This window comes from Zootoca vivipara, chromosome 7 (assembly GCF_965207765.1).
Source record: "Zootoca vivipara chromosome 7, rZooViv2.hap1.1, whole genome shotgun sequence".
NCBI classification, from domain to species: domain Eukaryota; kingdom Metazoa; phylum Chordata; class Lepidosauria; order Squamata; family Lacertidae; genus Zootoca; species Zootoca vivipara.
In genome coordinates this window covers 46,116,069-46,138,237 of record NC_142590.1, presented here as the reverse complement: position 1 = coordinate 46,138,237, position 22,169 = coordinate 46,116,069, and the positions used below count along the sequence as shown (strand labels likewise).

Below are 22,169 nucleotides of genomic sequence, written 5' to 3'. Positions count from 1 at the left end.
TTGATGTTGAGCTTCAGACCATAATTTGCGCTCTCCTCTTTCACCCTCATTAAAAGGGTCTTTAATTCCTCCTCGCTTTCTGCCATCAAGGTTGTGTCATCTGCATATCTGAGGTTGTTGATATTTCTTCCGGCAATCTTAATTCCGGCTTGGGATTCATCTAGTCCAGCCTTTCGCATGATGAATTCTGCATATAAGTTAAATAAGCAGGGAGACAATATACAACCTTGTCGTACTCCTTTCCCAATTTTGAACCAATCAGTTGTTCCATATCCAGTTCTAACTGTAGCTTCTTGTCCCACATAGAGATTTCTCAGGAGACAGATGAGGTGATCAGGCACTCCCATTTCTTTAAGAACTTGCCATAGTTTGCTGTGGTCGACACAGTCAAAGGCTTTTGCATAGTCAATGAAGCAGAAGTAGACGTTTTTCTGGAACTCTCTAGCTTTCTCCATAATCCAGCACATGTTTGCTATTTGGTCTCTGGTTCCTCTGCCCTTTCGAAATCCAGCTTGCACTTCTGGGAGTTCTCGGTCCACATACTGCCTAAGCCTGCCTTGTAGAATTTTAAGCATAACCTTGCTAGCGTGTGAAATGAGCGCAATTGTGCGGTAGTTGGAGCATTCTTTGGCACTGCCCTTCTTTGGAATTGGGATGTAGACTGATCTTCTCCAATCCTCTGGCCATTGCTGAGTTTTCCAAACTTGCTGGCATATTGGGTGTAGCACCTTAACAGCATCATCTTTTAAAATTTTAAATAGTTCAGCTGGAATATCATCACTTCCACTGGCCTTGTTATTAGCAGTGCTTTCTAAGGCCCATTTGACTTCACTCTCCAAGATGTCTGGCTCAAGGTCAGCAACCACACTACCTGGGGTGTACGAAACCTCCATGTCTTTCTGGTATAATTCCTCTGTGTATTCTTGCCACCTCTTCTTGATGTCTTCTGCTTCTGTTAGGTCCTTACCACTTTTGTCCTTGATTATGGTAATCTTTGTACGAAATGTTCCTTTCATATCTCTTTATATGCCTGTTGTCTTTGTCCATGGAGTTTTCTTGGCAGGGATACTGGAGTGGCTTGCCAGTTCCTTCTCCAGGTGGATCACGTTTAGTCAAAACTCTCCACTATGACCTGTCCATCTTGGGTGGCCCTGCATGGCATAGCTCATAGCTTCTCTGAGTTATTCAAGCCCCTTCGCCACGACAAGGCATTGATCCATGAAGGGGTATTGTTGTTTGTTGTTGTTTAGTCGTTTAGTCGTGTCCGACTCTTCGTGACCCCATGGACCAGAGCACGCCAGGCACTCCTGTCTTGCACTGCCTCCCGCAGTTTGGTCAAACTCATGTTGGTAGCTTCGAGAACACTGTCCAACCATCTCGTCCTCTGTCGTCCCCTTCTCCTAGTGCCCTCCATCTTTCCCAACATCAGGGTCTTTTCCAAGGATTCTTCTCTTCTCATGAGGTGGCCAAAGTATTGGAGCCTCAGCTTTTCTGTCAAATCTCAGTTAAGAATAGAAATTTTAATTTAATTCAATTTAAAAGTCAAGCCCTACTGAATTTTTACTACAGCCCTAGTGGTAGCTTTCTGTAGGAACTGGGATGTAGTACAGTTCAGGGAGTAAGAAATAAAGTCCAAGAAGGCAAGAAAATCCTTAGAGAGAGGAGTTTTTTGTAGGTCTTATACAGATAACAGATTGTTTTTTCATTCTTCTCTTTTCTTCTGCTTTTCCATACAAACCAATGAGGTGGCAAGATCATGTATTTCCATGTAAAAATATCACAATCTGATGGATTTTTGAGAGTAATTACTGACCCAGCAAAGCAGAGTGGACGTTTTTGGCTTGGTAAGCACAAGTGAAAAAAAACTATGATGCTTTCTTGCAAAGTGAGGGCCATGTGTTTTACTGCAAACAGCAACTGAGAAACAAAACTGATGTGGAATATTTGGTATTTGTTGGCTACAATTCTTTAGGTTGCTTAGAATCAGATGGTGCCTGCTGCATATTTGAGTCATGCTAATGTTGTGGAAGACTGGTTTCATCAATCCTTCTAAGCAATGTATTTCAACCATTTCATTTAGACGTCATGCAGATTTACCTGCAAGGAGAGAGTCTTCCTGCTGTGATGAGGGTTTTCCTACAGTCTGTGCCTACCACAATTCCCTGCCTTTGGTCCTTAAGCAATATATGTACAGCCTCCAGATTGAATGCAGATTGTCTCTTTTTACCTATTTCCCCCATGCTTCAGGTCAGGTGGGATACTGGCTTGTTTTTTCTCCTACTCTCAAGTACTTTTGCATCTTCATGTGAACAAGTATGTGGCACTCTTTAAATAAGAAGTATTAACATTTTTAAACTCTTGGAAAGCAATTCTGAAAAGAGGGATGGTAGTTTCATGATTGACTCAAGTGCCAACCAATCAAATCTAGCTTCTGCTCCTTACCGTGTGGGAGAAGGGAACAGTTTCACTTACCTCATTCTGGGAGAGAGGATTGTACATATATGCCACAGATATAGTAAGTGCACTTCTGCAAGAGCCTCATAGAAAAAATATGTATATCTGTATGCACTTCTAATTGAAGCCATTTCCCCCTCTCCCCCAACCAATATATGTTAGTACCTAATCAAGTGAGCATCCCCAAAATAAATATGGGCATAAGATTTTTGGCTCTTGCTTCTGAAGCACAAAATAATGGAGCAAGCTGTAGTTTTTTATTGGACCAGTTCTTGCTGACCGTTAAGTGTCTGCTAGACTTAAGCTTTATAGAGTAGTTGTTCAGGTTCAAGGAGAAGAGCTGAGCTTTATACAAATAAGAATGATTAGGATTAAGCTGTGTTCCAGCCATTCTGAGAAGTTACAGTTTCATTTGCAAAGTGTTGAATCAATACATTTGCTTTCTTGAGAACAAAATACTGGGGAAAACTTGCCAAGAGAACAGGGCTTTTCTTCTTCCTGCAACATGCTTTTGAGATTCTTTTCTCCACCATCTGCTGAGAAAGCTATATACTGAATGGGTTGATCTTAATCCCCTTCCCGCAAGCTCTGGATGAGATAACCAATAGAAAATCACTAGGGTGGCAGTGAGAAATGGTTGAATTACATGAGCCAAGAGTTGCCCTTCACCAGCCTTTGCAACATTGAATGGAATCCTGGAACACTCTTCTCAAGATGCATGCTGCAGCTACTTCTTTTGGCTTGCTTGAATTGGAGACAGTGCAGGAAGCTGTGTGTGAGCCAAGAGGTATATCCTGGGAATTGCCTGCAGCATTGCGAAAGTTGTTGAACTGCAGCTTTAGTATGCACATTGCAGCCACATTGTACAACAACCCATTTCCCTTAGCCACCTTGTCTTTCACAGGCTGTGCTTAATGAAGAAGAAGGTATCCTGCAGCAGGCTGTGGATGTGCCCATATTTTGTCTACAACCAATACATGGTGAAAGCCTGCACTAGATTCTCCATTATTCAGAAAGCCTCCTTTTTCCTACCAATGACTATGCTGAATGCTAAATTTATGCTTCCCTGTATTTAATGCTCAGAGAGTGCAGCTACACTTTTTAAAAGCTGTTATTTCTTTTTAATTTTGCATATTTGCAAAAGCATTTGGCATACTCCTCACAGCTAGCTTTCTAAATCCCCAGCCTATCTCTGATCCATTTAGGGGAAACCGAAACTGTGCTTAAGGGTTTGTTTCAGAGCCTTTTGCCTCTCTTCCAACATGGCAGTTTCTCGTGTATCCATCTCACATGTATTATTTCTAAAAGCTGTTCTCATAAAGAGGTTTTACAAGCTTACCCTTGATTTGGTAAAATATCTGTTTATATAATTTTTCTTTTACAAAATTTGTCCCCTCAGGATCTCAGGAGGGGTGTTTGTATTAAACAGCATTAATGTAAATCAGTATGATTATAGAACATACTGGTTTGCTGATAATTTCAGAGTCAGAAAGCAGTGGAACAGGCAGAAAAATACATGGACAGCCCTGTGTCTGACAAGCCCTGTGCGTGGCATAGGTTGAGAAGACTGTTTAGAAAAGAGTAGCTATTTTTGGCATTTTCTTCATGTTGTGGACAGAGTCGGGAACTGTTGTTTCTAGGAAATTCTGGGATTAGGTTTAAAGATGGAAAGGCCTGTTGTGAAACAACATTGGACTTTGTTTAAAGCATTGCAAGTGGAATTCCTGTTAAGTGTAATAGAAGAGTGCTATCTGGAATAGTTTCCTGCCTAGATTGCCATAGAAGTAATTAATATAGACTTTGCAGTTCCCAAGTAATAGCTTTTTGGGGAGGAGCTCTAGTACATAGTGTACAAAATGCACTTAAAACGGGTGACAGGACTGCCTTTGAAGTACTTGAACTTCACATGCTCCCCTTCCCCAGCGACATGAAATTGAGTTTACAGAAAAACAAACTGTATCTCTTGAACCAAATGCTTTCATTCCCAAAACAGTTTAGATGTGTATGCTTTGTGACAGGACTTGGTAGTGATAAGATGGCAGCACCATCTGAACAGAGGCAGGGGTGGTTTTTCAAGTGCTTGTCACTTAAAGGGTTAGATTAATAGTGCCTATGTCTTGGAGTGGTACAATGAATGGCTCAAGATATGGTGGTGCAGCGGGTATATTGTACCCCTGCCTGGGGTCAAAACGGGGCTTGGGACCTCAAAAAACATTTGCATATATTGTGTGAAGTCTAGCATTTACATTTTGTGTAAGCTTACATAAATCACCATGACATTTCTTCTCCCAGAGCATAGGTTAACTTCAGCTTTGTGTTTGGACTTAACTACAGTGGTACCTTTGGTTACAAACACTTCAGGTTACAAACACTTCAGGTTACAAACTCCGCTAACCCAGAAATAGTACCTTAGGTTAAGAACTTTGCTTCAGGATGTGAACAGAAATCGTGCTCCAGCGATGCGGCGGCAGCAGGAGGCCCTATTAGCTAAAGTGGTGCTTCAGGTTAAGAACAGTTTCAGGTTAAGAACGGACCTCCGGAACGAATTAAGTTCTTAACCAGAGATACCACTTTATTAACACCAGAGTAGGAGGGAACACATGACCCCTCGACTTGCATATGTCATTCTATGTCTAGTATTATATCCAAACCAGGCCTTTAACTGCTTTCCAGTTCTCTGCTAGTGAGACTTAAGTTTGGCTTGTATCAATAAACAGTAATCTACAAACTGTAAAGTACCCTACCCAGTTTGGATGTAATGATGAAATCTGATTACTTTATTAACAAGCAGATGCTTCTTTTTTGTGAATGAGCAGATGCTTCTGATCTCCTCCTTGCAGCTGTTCCATAGAAAGATGTGGGAGCATGTAAACCTAGGTTCGCTTCTATTCACATAGCACTATGGTTTAACTACAATATGCAAAGTAGACATCATATCAACCTTATTAGATCCTTAAGCAATTTTTTAAAGTTTTGTGGACCTGTTAATACTCTTCTACAAAAATCAGAATTTATTTTAGCCTTAGTGGCAATGATTATAACTTATTTTTAGAGCAGTTTTGGAAAACTGCCATAGCTGCCAAGTTTTCCCTTTTCTCGCGAGGAAGCCTATTCAGCATAAGGGAAAATCCCTTAAAATAAGGGATACCTTGGCAGCTATGAAAACCGCACATGGTTACTGCAGCAGGGAGAGAACAGGAAAAGGTTTGAATAGTAAAGGATGCAAGCACATGAAGCAGTGGTTTATTTTCATTTTCATTTGCATAGTAAGAGCTAAACTAGGAAGTTACTTAAATTTGATGGCCATCACCGATCCATGTCTCTTTCCCTTGTCTTGTGGTGACATCTAGCTGAAGCAGATGTGTGATGTAATGCCATCGTGACCAGCATTTCTCAGTCCCTGTTCCATTTAATTTACCACTTCGTTGACTGCTAAATGTAAGTGGTGAGTGAAATACTAAATGTGATGCCTCTTTAAGGATCTCCTTCAGCTAGAGGTTAACAAGAGACAAAGAATCATGGATTAGCATGGCCATGTGTTTCAGAGAATGTCTACCTCTGGCCCTGAATAAAGCTAGTAATATATTGGCTCTGATTCAGGCTCTGTCAGCATTTAAGTTGCTAAGAATAATATCGCTGGCACTTACTTATTAGATTGTTGTTTATTTCTTGTATCTGTGGATAGTGATGCTGAAAACTGCATTCTTCTTTCTGCCGGGCATAATTCCCCATCCAATATGCAACCATCAGACTTCTGTTTTCTTAGTACCGGTATAATCACTGCAGTTAAGACTGCTACCTGCGGAACCTGTTTGATGCCAGCTAATATTGTAAACAGTGTCCAGCAATGGACTTTCCTCCCTTCTCTTCCTTTCATACTTGCTTGTACTAAGGAAATTTGATCAACATGAAGCTTTGGCTGTTTGGCTGCTGTTACTACGTGTGAGACAGGAGTGGGAAAGAAAGGGAGACATACCAGCATACCTGTGACAAAAGAGCATGTGCAATGCATAGATATACAGACTGAGAATTCACTCACTACTTTATGCTTCCTTTTTGCTAATTGTAAGCAGTAAATTCCCTCAGATTTTGCTTACCTTCATTGTGTTTCAGAATACCGTGAAACTGCATCCCATTGGCTCACTCATACTAGAAGCCTTGAGTGCTCCAGTAGGTTTATGGATAAGCTCTACCACACTCCAAAAATAGTAATTAAACTCAACTGCTTTCAGAGTAATATGTTAAATAAAAAAAATGACACTAACATAGTGGTAATAATTAGATTTTATAACAATTTCTTTCAAACTGTTCCTAACATTCAGCTTCTCATTCGTAGGCAGACCACAATACTGTAATGTGATTGCATTGCAAATATCATGCGAGAGGCAGTTTCTGTCTAAATTAAGTTCCAAAATACATAATAAAAAGTGTCTTAAAATGTGGCTACTTGTCTGTATTCATTGTGAAAAATGGCAAAAGGACTTAATTTTGCAACCAGCTGTGTCCTAGAAAGATTTCATTATATTATACTTTTATTGCATGGCAGCAACTTGTCATGCTCTCATGTTTGTTACCAAGACATTCACAATACTTAGCTAGGCTATAACGGCAAGCTAATGTGTGTCTGTGTCCAATACTCACTAGCGGAGGAGGAGTGCGGGAGAGCACACGTCCCCCGGCAGCGCGATCCCGGTGGGGTTCCATCGTGGCTGCCCCCCCCTGTGCTGGGTCCCCCCCCCCAGGACGCATGCCCTGCCCCTGCGGATGACGTGCCATGCCCCCAGGGTGGTGTGCCACGCCCCTGGGATATGCACCAGCCCCGCCCCCGCCTGCTCGCCGCCCCACAGTGCCGGAGCATGAAGCTCCACCACTGCCAATACTCTGAATGGTCAAGAGCTGTTCTTGTCCCTGGTCCTGGGTGCCGTACTTGGCAGAGAGAAGTGACTCTCACATGAAAGTCAAAATAGAAATATATTTTGGGTCAAACTGGGCTCTGAAAGGCATTTCTCTCTTGTAGCCATTAATCTCCAAAAACAAGCTTTGGAACTATGCCAGCTCATATTATCCAAAGCTCATATTATCCCTCATATGGCAAAATACACAATACGTTACTTGGACTTGATCAGACCAATTCCCTGTTCCCCATTTTTCTCCACTACTGGTTTAAAAATATGTGAGCAATATAAATTTAAATTCAGTCAGAGTTGTTGTTTCTCTTTATAAATATCCTAAAAGTGTCACTTCCAACAGCTTTCTAATCTGGATCATCCATAAAGGAAGACCTCTGTAAATAGAGATACGTTTCCATAGCAAGAAAAAACAAGTGCTGCTCTGGTTTTGTTTTCAGTTTAAAACTTCAGTGTGTTTTTTTGGCCCCTGAAGCCAGGCATCTGTGTGACAGCTGGCTTTGATGGGCATCTTCTTCCCTTTAATATTCAGAAGACTAAAAAGGATGAAGGGTTCTAGTTTCTTGCCTAAACACTGGTCTGCTCTGATTGTACAGTTGAGGCTGGGACACTTGAGTCTACATTATATATAAGAAGTCATTTCCATTCTATGCCATGAAGGTCTACCCAGTTAGGAGATAACAAGATCTAGTTCTTATGGTAGTGTGAACAGCCAGTCTGTTGTTGATGGTATGACTACAGTTGTGATAATAGCGAAGGTCTGATGTGGCACCTTCCAGGATTAGGGCAAGCTACCAAAATATACTTGGAGAAATAGGCAGTGTAGGAAGACAAATGAAACCTAGAAAAGTATGACTAAAGTGACTATCTGGCTCTCAAACAAACAAACAAACAAATCCACCACCCTTCTGGGTGATCCCCCCTCCCCATCCCCACCCCTCCCCACCCCTTCTCTACATAAGTGCCTGGAAACTTCCATTTCACTGTATCTGAAGAAGTGTGCATGCACACGAAAGCTCATACCAAAATAAAAACTTAGTTGGTCTTTAAGGTGCTACTGAAGGAATTTTTTTATTTTACTTCGATCCAGACCAACACGGCTACCTACCTGTAAACAAACAAATCATTACTAACAACCATGAGAGTGTATCTGAAAGAATTTTTTATGACGAGGGATATAAATTATTAATTAAATAAATTTCACAAACATTTAAGTACCATTTTATACCTTATACCAGCTCTTCTTAGAATTAGCACTTCATATAAGTAGCATCTATTTAAGAGAAAGTGAGTGTGCTCTTGATTATTCTTGTTATGTTTTGTCAAGTTCTTACTGCCCATTTTATTTCTAAGTCTTGTCCTCTTGTGCCGGATTTAGTAGATGTGGTTGAGCCTGAACTAGGTGGAGCTCATTGTGTTGCCAAAGTAAATACGTTGTCTCTGTGTGTGTTTTAGAAAACTGATTTTGGAGATTATACACATTATTTGTAAGCTTTATAGGCCTGTCTGCACATATTTTGCTCCTATTAGTCTGGTATGCTACGTTTTTCTATTATGAATTTTGTGTCTGCTTTATTTGAATTAAACTGTGTATCTGAAACGATATATTGATTTTAAAGACTTATATTAAATATACTAATTAATTTTCAGAAGAAAAATAAATCTGGTCAATGGCATCTCTGGAGGTTTTTCCACCTTTCCAGAGTCTAATAGTTCATTGGCTTGTACACAGATATTGAATTTGCTGCTGTTGTTTACTTTCGAAAGACCACAAGAAGCAACTTCTCTCCCCTGCAGTTTTTCCATGACCTTCTAGACCAGTGGTTCCCAATCCTTACAAGTAAAAGGACCCCCTTTTAACCATGAAGATGTTGCAGATTTGCACATACCGTGTTTCTCCTAAAATAAGACGTGCCTCTAAAATAAGCCATGGCACGATCTTTTAAAGGCAAAAATATATAAGACATCCCCCCAAAATAAGACATGTTGGGGGTACCGGTACCTACCCGACCCAGCGGGAGCCGGCAAACGCAGCAGCGCGCGCCAAGCCCCAGCCCAGCGGGAGCCCCAGCACAGAGACGCGCCGAGCTCCGACTGAACAGGCCCCAGGACCCGGCAGCGGGCGGCGCACGAAGCCGCAGGACCCGGCAGGAGCCGGCAGCAGCCCCAGCCGCGCCGCGCCGCCCGAAGCCCAGGGACCTGGCAGCGGGCTCAGCGGGCGGCGCGTGAAGTCGCAGTAGCTGGCAGGAGCCGGCAGCAGCCCCAGCCGCGCCGCGCCGCCCAAAGCCCAGGGACCTGGCAGCGGGCGGCGCGCGAAGTCGCAGTAGCCGACAGGAGCCGGCAGCAGCCCCAGCCGCGCCGCGCCGCACGCACAAAGCCCAGGGACCCGGCAGCGGGCTCAGCGGGCGGCGCGCGAAGTCGCAGGAGCCGGCAGGAGCCGGCAGCAGCCCCAGCCGTGCCGCGCCGCACGCACAAAGCCCAGGGACCCGGCAGCGGGCTCAGCGGGCGGCGCGCGAAGTCGCAGTAGCCGGCAGGAGCCGGCAGCAGCCCCAGCCGCGCCGCACCGCACCGCACAAAACCCAGGGACCTGGCAGCGGGCTCAGCGGGTGGCGCGCGAAGTCGCAGGAGCCGGCAGGAGCCGGCAGCAGCCCCAGCCGCAACGCGCCGCACCGCACGAAGCCCAGGGACCCGGCAGCGGGCTCAGCGGGCGGCGCGCGAAGTCGCAGGAGCCGGCAGCAGCCCCAGCCGCGCCGCGCCGCGCCGCACGAAGCCCAGGGACCCAGCAGCGGGCTCAGCGGGCGGCGCAAGAAAGCCCCGTACCATGCTCAATAAAAAAATAAGACATCCCCCGAAAATAAGCTGCAATGTGTTTTTTTAGAGAAAAAATAAATATAAGACGTGTCTTATTTTGGGAGAAACACGGTACTAATTGTTGCAATTTTAGGCTCCATAAATTAGGAGAATAAAGAATGTCAGCAAACTATTATGAACTCAGTAACCTTAGACTAGATAGATATTTGATCTGATTCATCAGGGCTCTTCTTGTATTAACACAACTGTGCATAAGGAAAAATTGAAACAGGTGCATATTTTATACCACCGCTGCAGCGCTTAAGATGCAGAAACGGAAACTTCTGAAATACTGTCTTCTGCACTATTTTCAAACCTGCGTGGGTCTTTTCATCATAGCATTGTCATCTCCTTATCCTCTGACTGCACTCCTATGCACTTATTTTGAGGATCCCAAATCAAACATTATGCAGGGGATTTGCTCAGAAATTGGAAAAGGACAAAAGATGAAAAAGATTTAAAAAGCTAGTTTTTCCGGGCTCTTCCTCTACCATGTTCTTGCCATTGCTTTGTTGGGGAAGCCATGTGTATTAAATGTCCTTTAAATGTATAGTGTAGCATTGGCCTGAGACAATTAGAGACGGTGTAAGGAGAAGTTTAATTCTGCAGAGATGACTGGTTCCTAAAGAAAACACAGTATCTTGTTGAATAAAAAGAACCCCAAAATATGAAAGGAAGCAAGTATTTATTCCATCTAAATTAGAGTAAATAGATTTCACATCCACCCAAAAGTCTCTCTGAATATTTTCTTTCTCCTGTTTGCCATACACATACATTACTCAAACCAAGCCATTTAGGGGTGGGGGTGGGGTTGGGGGACAGATTATGTGTGTCTGATTGTTCTCTCCATGGCTATAAATGCATGAGAGGGAGGAGAATTGAGAGAAAGACCAAAATACATTGTGTATCTAAATAGGTGTCACTTTGAGACAGAAATTTTAAATCCTGTGAATTGACATGTTTATGAGATTGAGGGGAGGGGAGATTAAACACTTATATGCTTGGTGAAAATGAGAACAAATGTGAACATAGAGAAGAAAGAGAAAATGGCAGGAGGAATGGAAAGGTCAGGATTGAGTTCACTGTTTCTTTTTCTTTGCAAGAATTCACTGCTGCAGCATAACCCATTATCATTATCCTCCCTTGACAGACAGACAGACAGACAGACAGAGACACACACACACTCATATGCATACACATACACAGCAGCTGCCACTTCTGGGGCAAGATAACTTGGCCCCAGTGACCATGCATTGGTAACCACAAGCTCGGGCTACTTTAATGTGCTTTATTTGGGGTTGCCTTTATGACTGGCAGTGTGGCTAATTGTTAATTGAGACAGTTTACTATGAGCATGTAACACTACTTATAAAAGTATGCACCTGGGCCAGGTTTAAGGTTTTAGCTTTAAAGCCCTAAACAGCATGGGACAGGGTTATCTAAGGGTATGCCTTCTCCCATATAATCCTGCCTGATCACTAAAATATTCCAACAATGCCCTCCTGGTTGTTCTTCAGCCTGCAGAGGTCCATCTCCTAAGAAATGGTGTTGTGGTGCCTATTCTGTAGAACAAGCCGTCCACTGAGATAAGGCAAGTGCCTACTGTTAATGGTTTTCAGGACTTGGTAATTCCCCCTGTTCTTTTATTTTCCAGCCATACTGTGTGAAGTATGTCTCCTACCAGCCTCTTCTGTTTTGAATGAGATTAGTATACTACTTCTCATGTATTATCTTGTTGTAATCCTTACAACAACTCTGTGAAGTTTAATATTATCCACATGATGCACTTAGGAGGCTGAGAGGGTGACTTGCTGAAGACTACGTAGTGAGTTCATGACAGAAGTGACATTTGAATGGAAGACCTTCTGATTTGTGGCTCAACTGTTTTAGCCTCTATGCCACACCAGTTCTGAGTATTAGATTTAGAAGCAGTAATTTTATTTTGATTTAGTTTTCAAGTCAACTGAATGGCATGTTGTATATTCAGTTTTTGTATCCAAATTAGGCTTGAAGGATTGCTATGCAATGCTTTGCTAGAACTTGTGGTATAGTGGTATAGTGTATACTGGAATACAGTATGTTCTGAACTGTATGATTACAGTCGTACCTTGGATCCCAAACGTTTGGATCCCAAACGTTTTGGCTCCCAAACGCCGCAAACCCAGAAGTGAGTGTTCCGGTTTGCAAACGTTCTTTGGAACCCAGATGTCCAACGTGGCTTCCACAGCTTCCAGTTGGCTGCAGGAACTTTCTGCAACCAATCGGAAGCTGCACCTTGGTTTCCGAATGTTTTGGAAGTCGAATAGACTTCTGGAATGGATTCCGTTCAACTTCCGAGGTATGATTGTATTGGTTTTCTTTGTGTTGCTCTTCGGGGGGGGGGGAGATAAAAAAGGACAGCCGCCAAGTCTCCAAGGCTTCAGGACGCTCTTCCTGAAGTTTCGGGGGGCTGCGCGCTCTGCAGACGCCCCCAGAACCCTCCAAAGGGACGGGAGAAATTTTTTCCCGCGTCTGCCGGCGCTCGCAATTAACCCGGAAGTGTCTCTTTGTGTTGCTTCTGGTTGGGTATGTGGATGCTATCATCATGAACTCTGAATTGCATATTTGGAATAGCTTATACTGGAAAGCTTTTTGCATCATTTGCAGGGGCATTCCTAAGATTAAAAGAGCCACAGGTTCTTTCAACATCTTTATCAATGACTTGGATGATGGGCTTGAGGGCATCCTGAGCAAGTTTGCAGACGACACCAAATTGGGAGCGGTGGCTAATACCCCAGAGGACAGGATCACACTTCAAAATGACCTTAACAGATTAGACAACTGGGCCAAAGCAAACAAGATGAGTTTTAACAAGGAGAAATGTAAAGTACTACACTTGGGGGAAAAAAAAATGAAAGGCACAAATACAGGATGGGAGACACCTGGCTTGAGAGCAGTACATGTGAAAAGGATCTAGGAGTCTTGGTAGATCACAGACTTGACATAAGTCAGCAGTGTGATGCAGCAGCTAAAACAGCCAATGCAATTCTGGGCTGCATCAATAGGAGTATAGCATCTAGATCTAGGGAAGTAATATTATCACTGTATTCCGCTCTGGTCAGACCTCACCTGGAATACTGTGTCCAGTTCTGGGCACCACAGTTCAAGAAGGACACTGACAAGCTGGAACGTGTCCAGAAGAGGGCAACCAAAATGGTCAAAGGCCTGGAAACAATGCCTTATGAGGAACGGCTTAGGGAGGTGGGTATGTTTAGCCTGGAGAAGAGAAGGTTAAGGGGTGATATGATAGCCATGTTCAAATATATGAAAGGATGTCATATAGAGGAGGGTGAAAGGTTGTTTTCTGCTGCTCCAGAGAAGCGGACACGGAGCAATGGATTCAAACTACAAGAAAGAAGATTCCACCTAAACATTAGGAAGAACTTCCTGACAGTAAGAGCTGTTCGGCAGTGGAATTTGCTGCCAAGGAGTGTGGTGGAGTCTCCTTCTTTGGAGGTCTTTAAGCAGAGGCTTGACAGCCACATGTCAATAATGCTTTGATGGTGTTTCCTGCTTGGCAGGGGGTTGGACTGGATGGCCCTTGTGGTCTCTTCCAACTCTATGATTCTATGATTCTAGGTTCCCTGGCTCCTTTTTCTCTGTTTGATTTGCCCCCTATCATTGCTGGCTGCTGAACCACATAGTTTTACAATTTGCACTTAGGTAATAAAACCTTTTCTCTTCATTGAGTTCCTCCCCACTTTTTAAAAAAGATTCTGCTTCATTATATTTTTCAGGTTCTCAAAGCCAGCACCAATGTTTTTGGATGATTCCTTCAGAAAGTGGGCACGAATCCGGGACTTTGTACCTCCTTTTGGAATTAAAGGACAAGGTAGGATAGCAGCGGTTCATTTACCATCACACTAATGCCCTGCTGAAGTACAAAAATAGAAGGTGCCTATAGTTAAACATACTCTGTGTGTCTATGGTATCTGCAGCTTGTGGACTTCAACTGCTAAGGAGTCCCATCAGCAGTAACCCTATGGAAGGACTTCCACTTTCCCTCCACATGACCCTGTGGCCCCTGAAATTGGCTCTGAAATAGCATGTGGCAAGTTGAAATGCTTGTGCAGACGGAACGTTTATAATAGTGTGATGCTGAATTCTACATTCTTGAATGGGGACTAGGACACCACCAGGTGGATATTGTTACTCTCTACTCGATTGAGAGGCAGAGCTTTGACTAGATGTCAGGTCCTTCATTGAGGATCAGTTCATTTTTCTGCCTCACTTGAGAGTTCACCTATTTTCACTGTGCATTTCTGGCTTCATTTGAAATTCACTGCCTGATTAGAACGTGTGGATGTTGTTCTGTTATTCTGAGTTCCTATCAACACTATTTTTAGTTCTGCCTGATTACCAGTTGGCTTGATTCTTTGCAAACTGAGCTTTCCCACCTTAAAAATTCCTTCCTACTTCCTCCTTCAAGCATATCACAAGACATTTAACAGCCCTCCACAAGCTCTGCTGCTATACTTTAAGAATTAATTGTACTGCTGATTACCCTAAAAATTATTTGGAAAATTAATTATCCTTTTAAAAATAGAACTTATTACCAGTTAAAGGAAGTTGATCCTGACTCTGTGATTACCCACGACTCTGACCCTGTGAATTAATTACCTAAAGTGGCATAGCTTTGTACTTTGATCCTTTTGTAGCCACTTCGGAAAGATCAGACCATGGCAAACTTGAAATTAATTCTGCATCTCATGAACTACATTACTTGCCTGACTTACTTTATTTGTGGATATTGGGATTATTTGGCCCATATTGTAAGACTTCATTTCATGATACTGGGTGCATGTATACCATAAAGTGATCCTAGAATTGGGCTCCATGAGGTCTTGTGTATTGTTAGATATGATTTAATTAACACTGTGCATGGGGAACTGGTAACAATCTCACTGTAGCATCTGTCTTCACACTGCAGTAGGAGCAGGACTGAGTGTAAATAAATCTGCTCTATATGAGGCAATATATATTATTATTCATATAATGGCATTAGTTTCCCTAATAAGGGGAGGGTCTTGGAAGCATGAGCTTGCCATTCTTATAGTCCTTGGACCTAGGATAAGGAGGAATTTGCTCACCCTTTCCCTGTCATTGTATCAGACCCAGTCAGTGTAGATGTAATAAGCTGTATACATTGTTCTTCTCTTATGCTTCCCTCTTAGCAAAGCGGATGATTAAATACAGCTGTGCAAATTGTCCAGAAATAGAAACTCTTCATTCACTGCAAGAGAATTGCACCATTCTTTATCTGCTGGCTTTCAAGGTGTGCAGATACAGAGAGGAATACAGGTCTTTGTACTAGGTGGTTTTAGGTCTCACAAGCAGCTGATCAAGTCTTTTGCCAAGTAGAATCAAAATGAAGAACCTCAGCACAGGATGACTAAAAAATATTTGGCAGTCTTTGCTTTGCATTTCCAGGTTGCTGCCAGCTTGTGTCACCACTACAGTGTTATGTAAATCCAGGGTTTTATATTGGATTTTCTTCAGTTAAAAACAGAAACTGCCATTACTTAAATGGCTGGGAGCTGAAGCAATGGGAGCAAAACAACTGAATGGATTGTTTAATGCCCTCATGGGACAGAACTTTGTGCCAGGATTCAGTCCAAGGCAGTTTGTATATGTGGGAGGGAAGAATTATTACTCTCTGTAAACTGGTGAGCCTAATGGCTGTGCTGACAGGCTAGGAGCGTGAGAGAGGCAAATGGCAACCTTCTTGCATCACACGTCACTGGGATTCTTATATCAGCTTTTTCTGCTTATCCCAGGGGATGCATTGGGGATGAATAATAGTGACCTGATGATGGGATCAGCACCTCATTAAGGCCTTCAGTCAGGGCTAGTCTGGTGCCAGTTGAAAGGAGACTGCAAGAAGAAGTTGCTGGTGCTTGCCAGAACTACAGCAACTGGAGAAATTGGGCGATGCTTGAGAAGAGGATATGCCAGTTTAGCATCAGAGGGCAGCTAATCCTTCATAAAGACCCTACCTTTGTCAAGGAAGTGTATAGCATACCATGAAAAGTGTTTGGTGCAAGTGTTCAGGAGCTTCAGTCTGCTTGTCAGCTGTTTGATTTGAAATGGCAAGGGGATTAACTTACTTTGTTCTGTGAACTTGGGATCACCCTGGCTATGATGTACATAGTCTGCACAGTAACATTTTTAAGTTTCAAGCTGCTGTACCAGACTGTATTTGTCTGTGAGTTGTTTGTCAAACTGATTCCGATAGTTCTTCTTCTATGCCTTTTCTGAGTTGGCTTCACCAAGATGCAAGCTAACCAAAACTTTAGTGTTGAGATTGGACTAGATTTCATACCAGTAGGCTACAGTATATTTTATAATTATTAATAAGCATGGTTGGTTTCAACATAGCAATTTGTTACCAATGCCACACCTGCCATAACTTCTTAAGTTATTTACTCAAATGCAAAAACAAACAATAGCAATAGAAAAAAACTTATTCATTTATTTATATAACAAAGTTGATATGCTGCTTAATCAAAAAAATCTTCTATGCTATAAAACTATGTAAAATAATGTCTGAGAAGACACACATTAAGAAATTGTTGTGCCAGAATTCTTCACCTGTGTGAATTATCTGGAACAGCTCCTGCTGGCTCCTGATCATGGGACTGTCCTAGAAAAATCTGTGTGGATGACCAATTTTAACTTTACATTTTTCACATATATGTCTACATTCCTGTGGAGGCAAGTGTTACGTCAAAGTGTTTGCTTTTATGAGCTCTGCAGGGTAGAAAGCTATGCATGCACAGTTGGAAGTATTGACCTCCAGGGCATACTGGAACAAGCACATCTGAGCACTACCAAACAGAATCTATGCCATTCCCTTCCGTAAACATTCTTTAGCTGCATAGCAGTCTCTTTTCACATCTGGCATGCTGATATAAATAATACTTTATCTCTGTTGATAAAATACAGATGCATGCTGACATCAAAATTGAAATTTGCACTGAACCAAACTATCTGTCTTTACACCTCCTTCTTGGCTTCTTGCCTAGATCTGTGTCTGGAGGAGCTGAAGTTCAGAGAGCAGGAGTTCTTTCCCCTTTTCACTCCCTCATCAACCTCCTGTGTTCATTGAGAACCTTTTTTCAGTCTGCTGTGTTATGGTAACTTTTCTACATTAACTTGATGAGGTTCGGCAGTCTGTTTCTTTCATGAATGGATCTCTTGCTATCTACAGAGGTTTTAGGGTGCAACTTCCTCCATCTTATAATGAAAACAGTTGTCAAAGAGCATAAATAAAACACTACATCCTTTCCAGTCAGGGCCATCTTAAGCATGCCCGGCGCCCTGGTGCCATGGTGCGGCGGATCCCTCCAGCGCCCCCCCGCCCCGTTTCCCAGTGCGGCGGGCGAGCACCGTGCGCGCAGCTGCACTGCGCCACCCAGCCTGCCGTAGGGCCAACCCTGGGCCAGGGGGTGCTGCCCGCCCCCTGTTGCGACACCCCTGCGCGCGACGGAGGCGACCCCAGGCCCGCGCGCCTCCGGAGAGCGGCCTGAAGCCACTGAACAGCGGAGGCGCGCCTGGGGCAGCCTCAGCCGCGCCTCTCAGCGGGCGCAGTGGCACCTCTGGTGGCCTGGCGCCCTGGCGCCCTGCACCACCGGGGGTGGGCCTAGAGCTGGCCCTGTTTCCAGTTAGCCTGCCCATGCATAAGATTTACATGAGGACCCTTCTGTAGGTGCCTTCCACCTTCAGAAATTTAGGCAAGTGGCAAATAGGTAAGTGGCAAGTGGCAAAGAATAACATAATTGGAGCACCAACACAGAAAATCCCCGTCACCTGTTTCCCACTTGCCTAAATCTCTGTGGTGGGTAGGCAGGGGGTAAACAAACAAACAGTTTAACCATATTAAATGGTTGGGTGCTAAGTAAGGGGTGAGGTTCTTTTTGTTTATCTGCTAATTAGTGGTTGTGAGTGTTGCTTTGTTTATTGTTTATTGTTTGCTTATTGCTAATGTTGTTTATTACTGGTAAGGTGTGTTGATTTTGTTTTCCTAATATGTTGTATGGAATACTAACATATTCTATGATTCCCCCTCCTTTTTTCTAAGGTATAATGTACTTGCATATATTTTTCTGTGACATAAGTCACTAGGAGGCTCTTGAGTAACAAGTGACTAATAATTTTTAATAATAATAATAATAATAATAATAATAATAATATATTACACCTTTCCTCCAAGAGGCTGGTGGTTCATGTCCTCCCACTTTATCCTCACAAGAACCCTGGGAAGTAGCTTTGATTAAGAAGGCTTGCCTTGCATGTAGTCACCCAATGAGCTTCATGGGCGAGTGAAGAGTTGAGCTTGGTTTTTTATGTCGTAGTACAGTATGATGTAGCCAAAAGTGTTTTGTGCCACTTTGGTTGGCCCTTTACTCTGTGGGATAGGAATCCCATGAATATTGATTGGCACTTCCCAAGAGAACATAGAACATTCTAAAATTACTCAAGGAGAGGAGGAAAAATAGTTGCAGCTCCCTTATCTGAGAGTTACCCTTTTCTTAGTTGTGATGAACCTAAAAGTATGCATCTTGGATGAGATGAGGCCTTAGCCGGAACCCACATATCTTCATTGGCCTTTTTTTCCACCAACGCTTCCATTGAAACCCCTTTGAAGTTTTTCCTAATACCCAAGACTCTGCAAATAGCTTGCATGCCCCTGGCAAAAATCCTAGAAGTTTGAGGATCAAGAATAATACCCCCTAAGGAATCAGAAAAGCAAAAGTATGTTCCCTGTACAGCTGGATGTTGCTCTACATCCAATTTTGATGTCTTTCCACATGTGTTACAGCTCATCTACATAGTTTTCTGTGGTCCTGATTTATTGCTATTATGCTAATCTAGGAATTTAAGAAGTTAAGACTCTCAGAGCAGGTACATCATAAACTAGGTGTGCCCTGTATTGGTATCATGTATCTGGTTACGAAAACTGCATGTATCACTCCAGAGCAAAGCATCCTACATCTGATTGTGTTCATTTGAAGAGCAACTGTGTGGCACTGGATATCTTTGTGCCATGACTGCTTTGTTTTCTCATAGTATGAACTCTGACACTACAGTTGTACTCATCAGCAGTGTGCTGCTTTTGCAGAGTTGTGAGTCACAAAGTGCTGAACATGACCTAGAGAAGGCTGATCTATACCAGAATCCTGCAGCAGGTACCTTGGTTTTAAGTTGCTAAGGCAGGGTCAAGCAGGGTCAGGTAGGTCAGGACCTGGGACAGCTCACAGCAAATTCCTGAAAACAGTTGAGATTGTTCTGTCAAAAGATCTGGTATTTGTAGTGCAGATTTAGATATCATACACACCATACATTTCTCCCGTCCCCAAGAATCCTGGGAACTGTAGTTTCTCCCTTACAGAGCTACAATTCCCAGCACCCTTAGCAAGCTATAGTTCCCAGGATTATTGAGGGGTATTTGTGTTTTAAATGCACTCGAAATGTATGGTGGTTGTGCAGCCTTAGTTATATATGAGAAAAAGAATTGTTATAGGGTTGAGAGATCTGTGTCTGCTTTTGGTATCTTCACCAATCCTCTCTTTACTTGTTGCAACATACTCTTGCATTTCTTAGGCTGTAAGAACCCCATAATTTCATGCTGCTTTCTTACATCTCCAGCATTCCAACAAAAGGTCTCTTGGCTAAATTTGTAGCATATAAAAGCAGCAATGCTAACCTTGTGGTCTAGATTTTTCTAGCACAAATACTACCAGCTTTCCTAGCACCTGACTTGTGTCTTACAAACCTGTTCCAGGAGCCTCCCATGTAAAGTCAAATTAATGGCATGTGTGCAGTTGCCAGATGCTCATTGCCAGAGAAGTTCTGCTCAGGTGAATTTTTCAAATAGATACCAGTGGGAGATAAAATACTAAAATTCACTTTTTCTCATTGTTTACCGTTTTGGAACATTTTTTAATGAAAGACACTATATAAACTTAGATGGAGCTGACTCATGTGGCAAGCTGACCAAACTTTCTTGGAACACTGCATCCTATCAGTGCTTGTTGATCCCTGAAGTGGATGCTGAGTCATTAAGCCCAGTGGCTGTTTATTTAGCCTTAATGTAGAAGAGGAGTGAGAACAGCAAGTTGTAGACAGGAAGCTGAGTATTCTCTGGAGGGGAATTTGTATGGTTTGGACCTCTGGCAGAATCTCTGCTTTGTTCGGGATAGGTTGGCTTTAGATGAGTGCAGCAGGATGCACCAAGAATTTTACTAGGATCATTTTGAGATCTAGCTCTGTTACAAACCTGCATAGTTAGAAAGCTGGAAAAAGACCTTGTTACTTGGGAGTAACTCATACTAAATAAGCTGGGGCCAACCTGGGTTGAAAAAAAAAACTAAAAAAAAACCTGCATTATTATCTGTTCAGTCAGCTCCCTGAGTACTAAGGAATCGGTATTCTTATGTGCATGCCAGCATTTCATAACAGTTTGTTTTGTTATGGTGCTATCCTCCATTGCAATACATTAACTTATAGAAGTTGGCATATATGAAAACATAAAACAAAAATGTACAAATCCATTAGATAGCTATTGAAAACCACTATAATTTCCTTAAGAAAGTTACCCCCACCCCTGAATTTTATTCCACTAATACAAGAGGTACACCAATTTTTGGCTTCTTCTTCTGCACTAAAGCTTGAGATTTACTAGCCTAAACCAGTCATAAAAAGTGGAGCAGGGCTAGCTGAAATTATCTGCTGTGTCCTACAATGAGTCATACATTGGGATACACAATTTACATAAGTTACTGCTTCACAGGATGTTCAACTGAAAATAGTGCTCACAACACTTTCCCTTCTGCCCCTCCATTTTCAAAAGAAAAGCAATACCTACTTAAGGAAGAGCACGCCTCAATTGAACTTTATTCTGAGTGAAATGCAGAGGATTATACTCTCATTGTCTTCTTTCCCATCCATTATTCATCTTTAAATGAAAGGTCTGGGCTCTACCATTTTAGTAGGGAGCTCCAGCTAAAGTGGGGAGTTGTAAAAGGTTTGCAACATTAGGAGGAAATAGCCTTATGCCAAGTCAGACCTTTTCTCTTCATCCTCCCCTCTCCCATTTACCATGCTGCTTGATAAAAGCTGCCTCCACACAGGATATACAATCTTCACAGCCCTTCAAGCAGCCACACTTTTTTACTTTACTGTCTAATGATAAATAGATCTTGTAATCTTTGCATATTATATATTATCTTCATTTTCCATTAACTTGCATAATTCTGCTTTCATAGTGTAAATATTTCCCTTGTTCAAATGTGGTTTGCAAAGCCAAACTCCTAACTCTTCTGCACCTTTTAACTTGTTGAAAAGCTCAGTGCCTGATAGTCTTGCCTCTTTATAGTCATAATTTTCACAGTAGCTATTTGCAGTTGTCCCAGTTCTGAATTATGAGTGACCAAAACATACACTATTTTTTTTAACAACGTTTATATGCCAATTTTCTGCCCACACACCCAAGGCAGTTTGCAGATTCCACCTTTTTGGCACAATATAGAAATTCAGTCTTTGGTATTGTGGCACATAACATTTGGAACTCTTTCTTGTTAAATATCTGACAGGCACCGTCACCATTGTCTTTTTGGCACATACTGAAGACCTTTCTTTCCGAACAAGCCTTTTGAGTAAAGCTCTTTCCTAGACTGCATCTTGTATTGGAACTATTTTTAGATGCTTTAATTGTTTTATTGCTTATGTGATTACTGCCCTGGACTCCTTTGGGAGGAAGAGTGGAATATACATCTAAAATACTACGACTACTAATGCTTTGTAGATCAGCCTGCTACCTAAGTGTGAAGTGAAAGAAAATTAAAAAGAGAACCACCCATTCAGATATATTCACTTGTTAGAAAGCACCAATTTTGAGCTGAAACTATTTTTATTTAT

General features: G+C 42.5%; 1 protein-coding gene across 11 annotated transcripts in view; it reads left to right on the top strand.

The window, feature by feature from the left end:
* The window catches only part of ST3GAL3 (ST3 beta-galactoside alpha-2,3-sialyltransferase 3), a 191,007-nt gene that overhangs the window by 101,000 nt on the left and 67,838 nt on the right, over positions 1 to 22,169 (top strand). For all 11 annotated transcript variants that reach the window (XR_015950826.1, XM_088673314.1, XM_035123840.3 and 8 more), the window contains one exon: positions 13,988 to 14,082. Coding sequence is in view for 10 of the 11 variants with exons in the window: in XM_088673314.1 (XP_088529440.1) it covers positions 13,988 to 14,082 (95 nt within the window). In the remaining variant the exon portion in view is untranslated. The remainder of the gene's footprint in view (positions 1 to 13,987; positions 14,083 to 22,169) is intronic.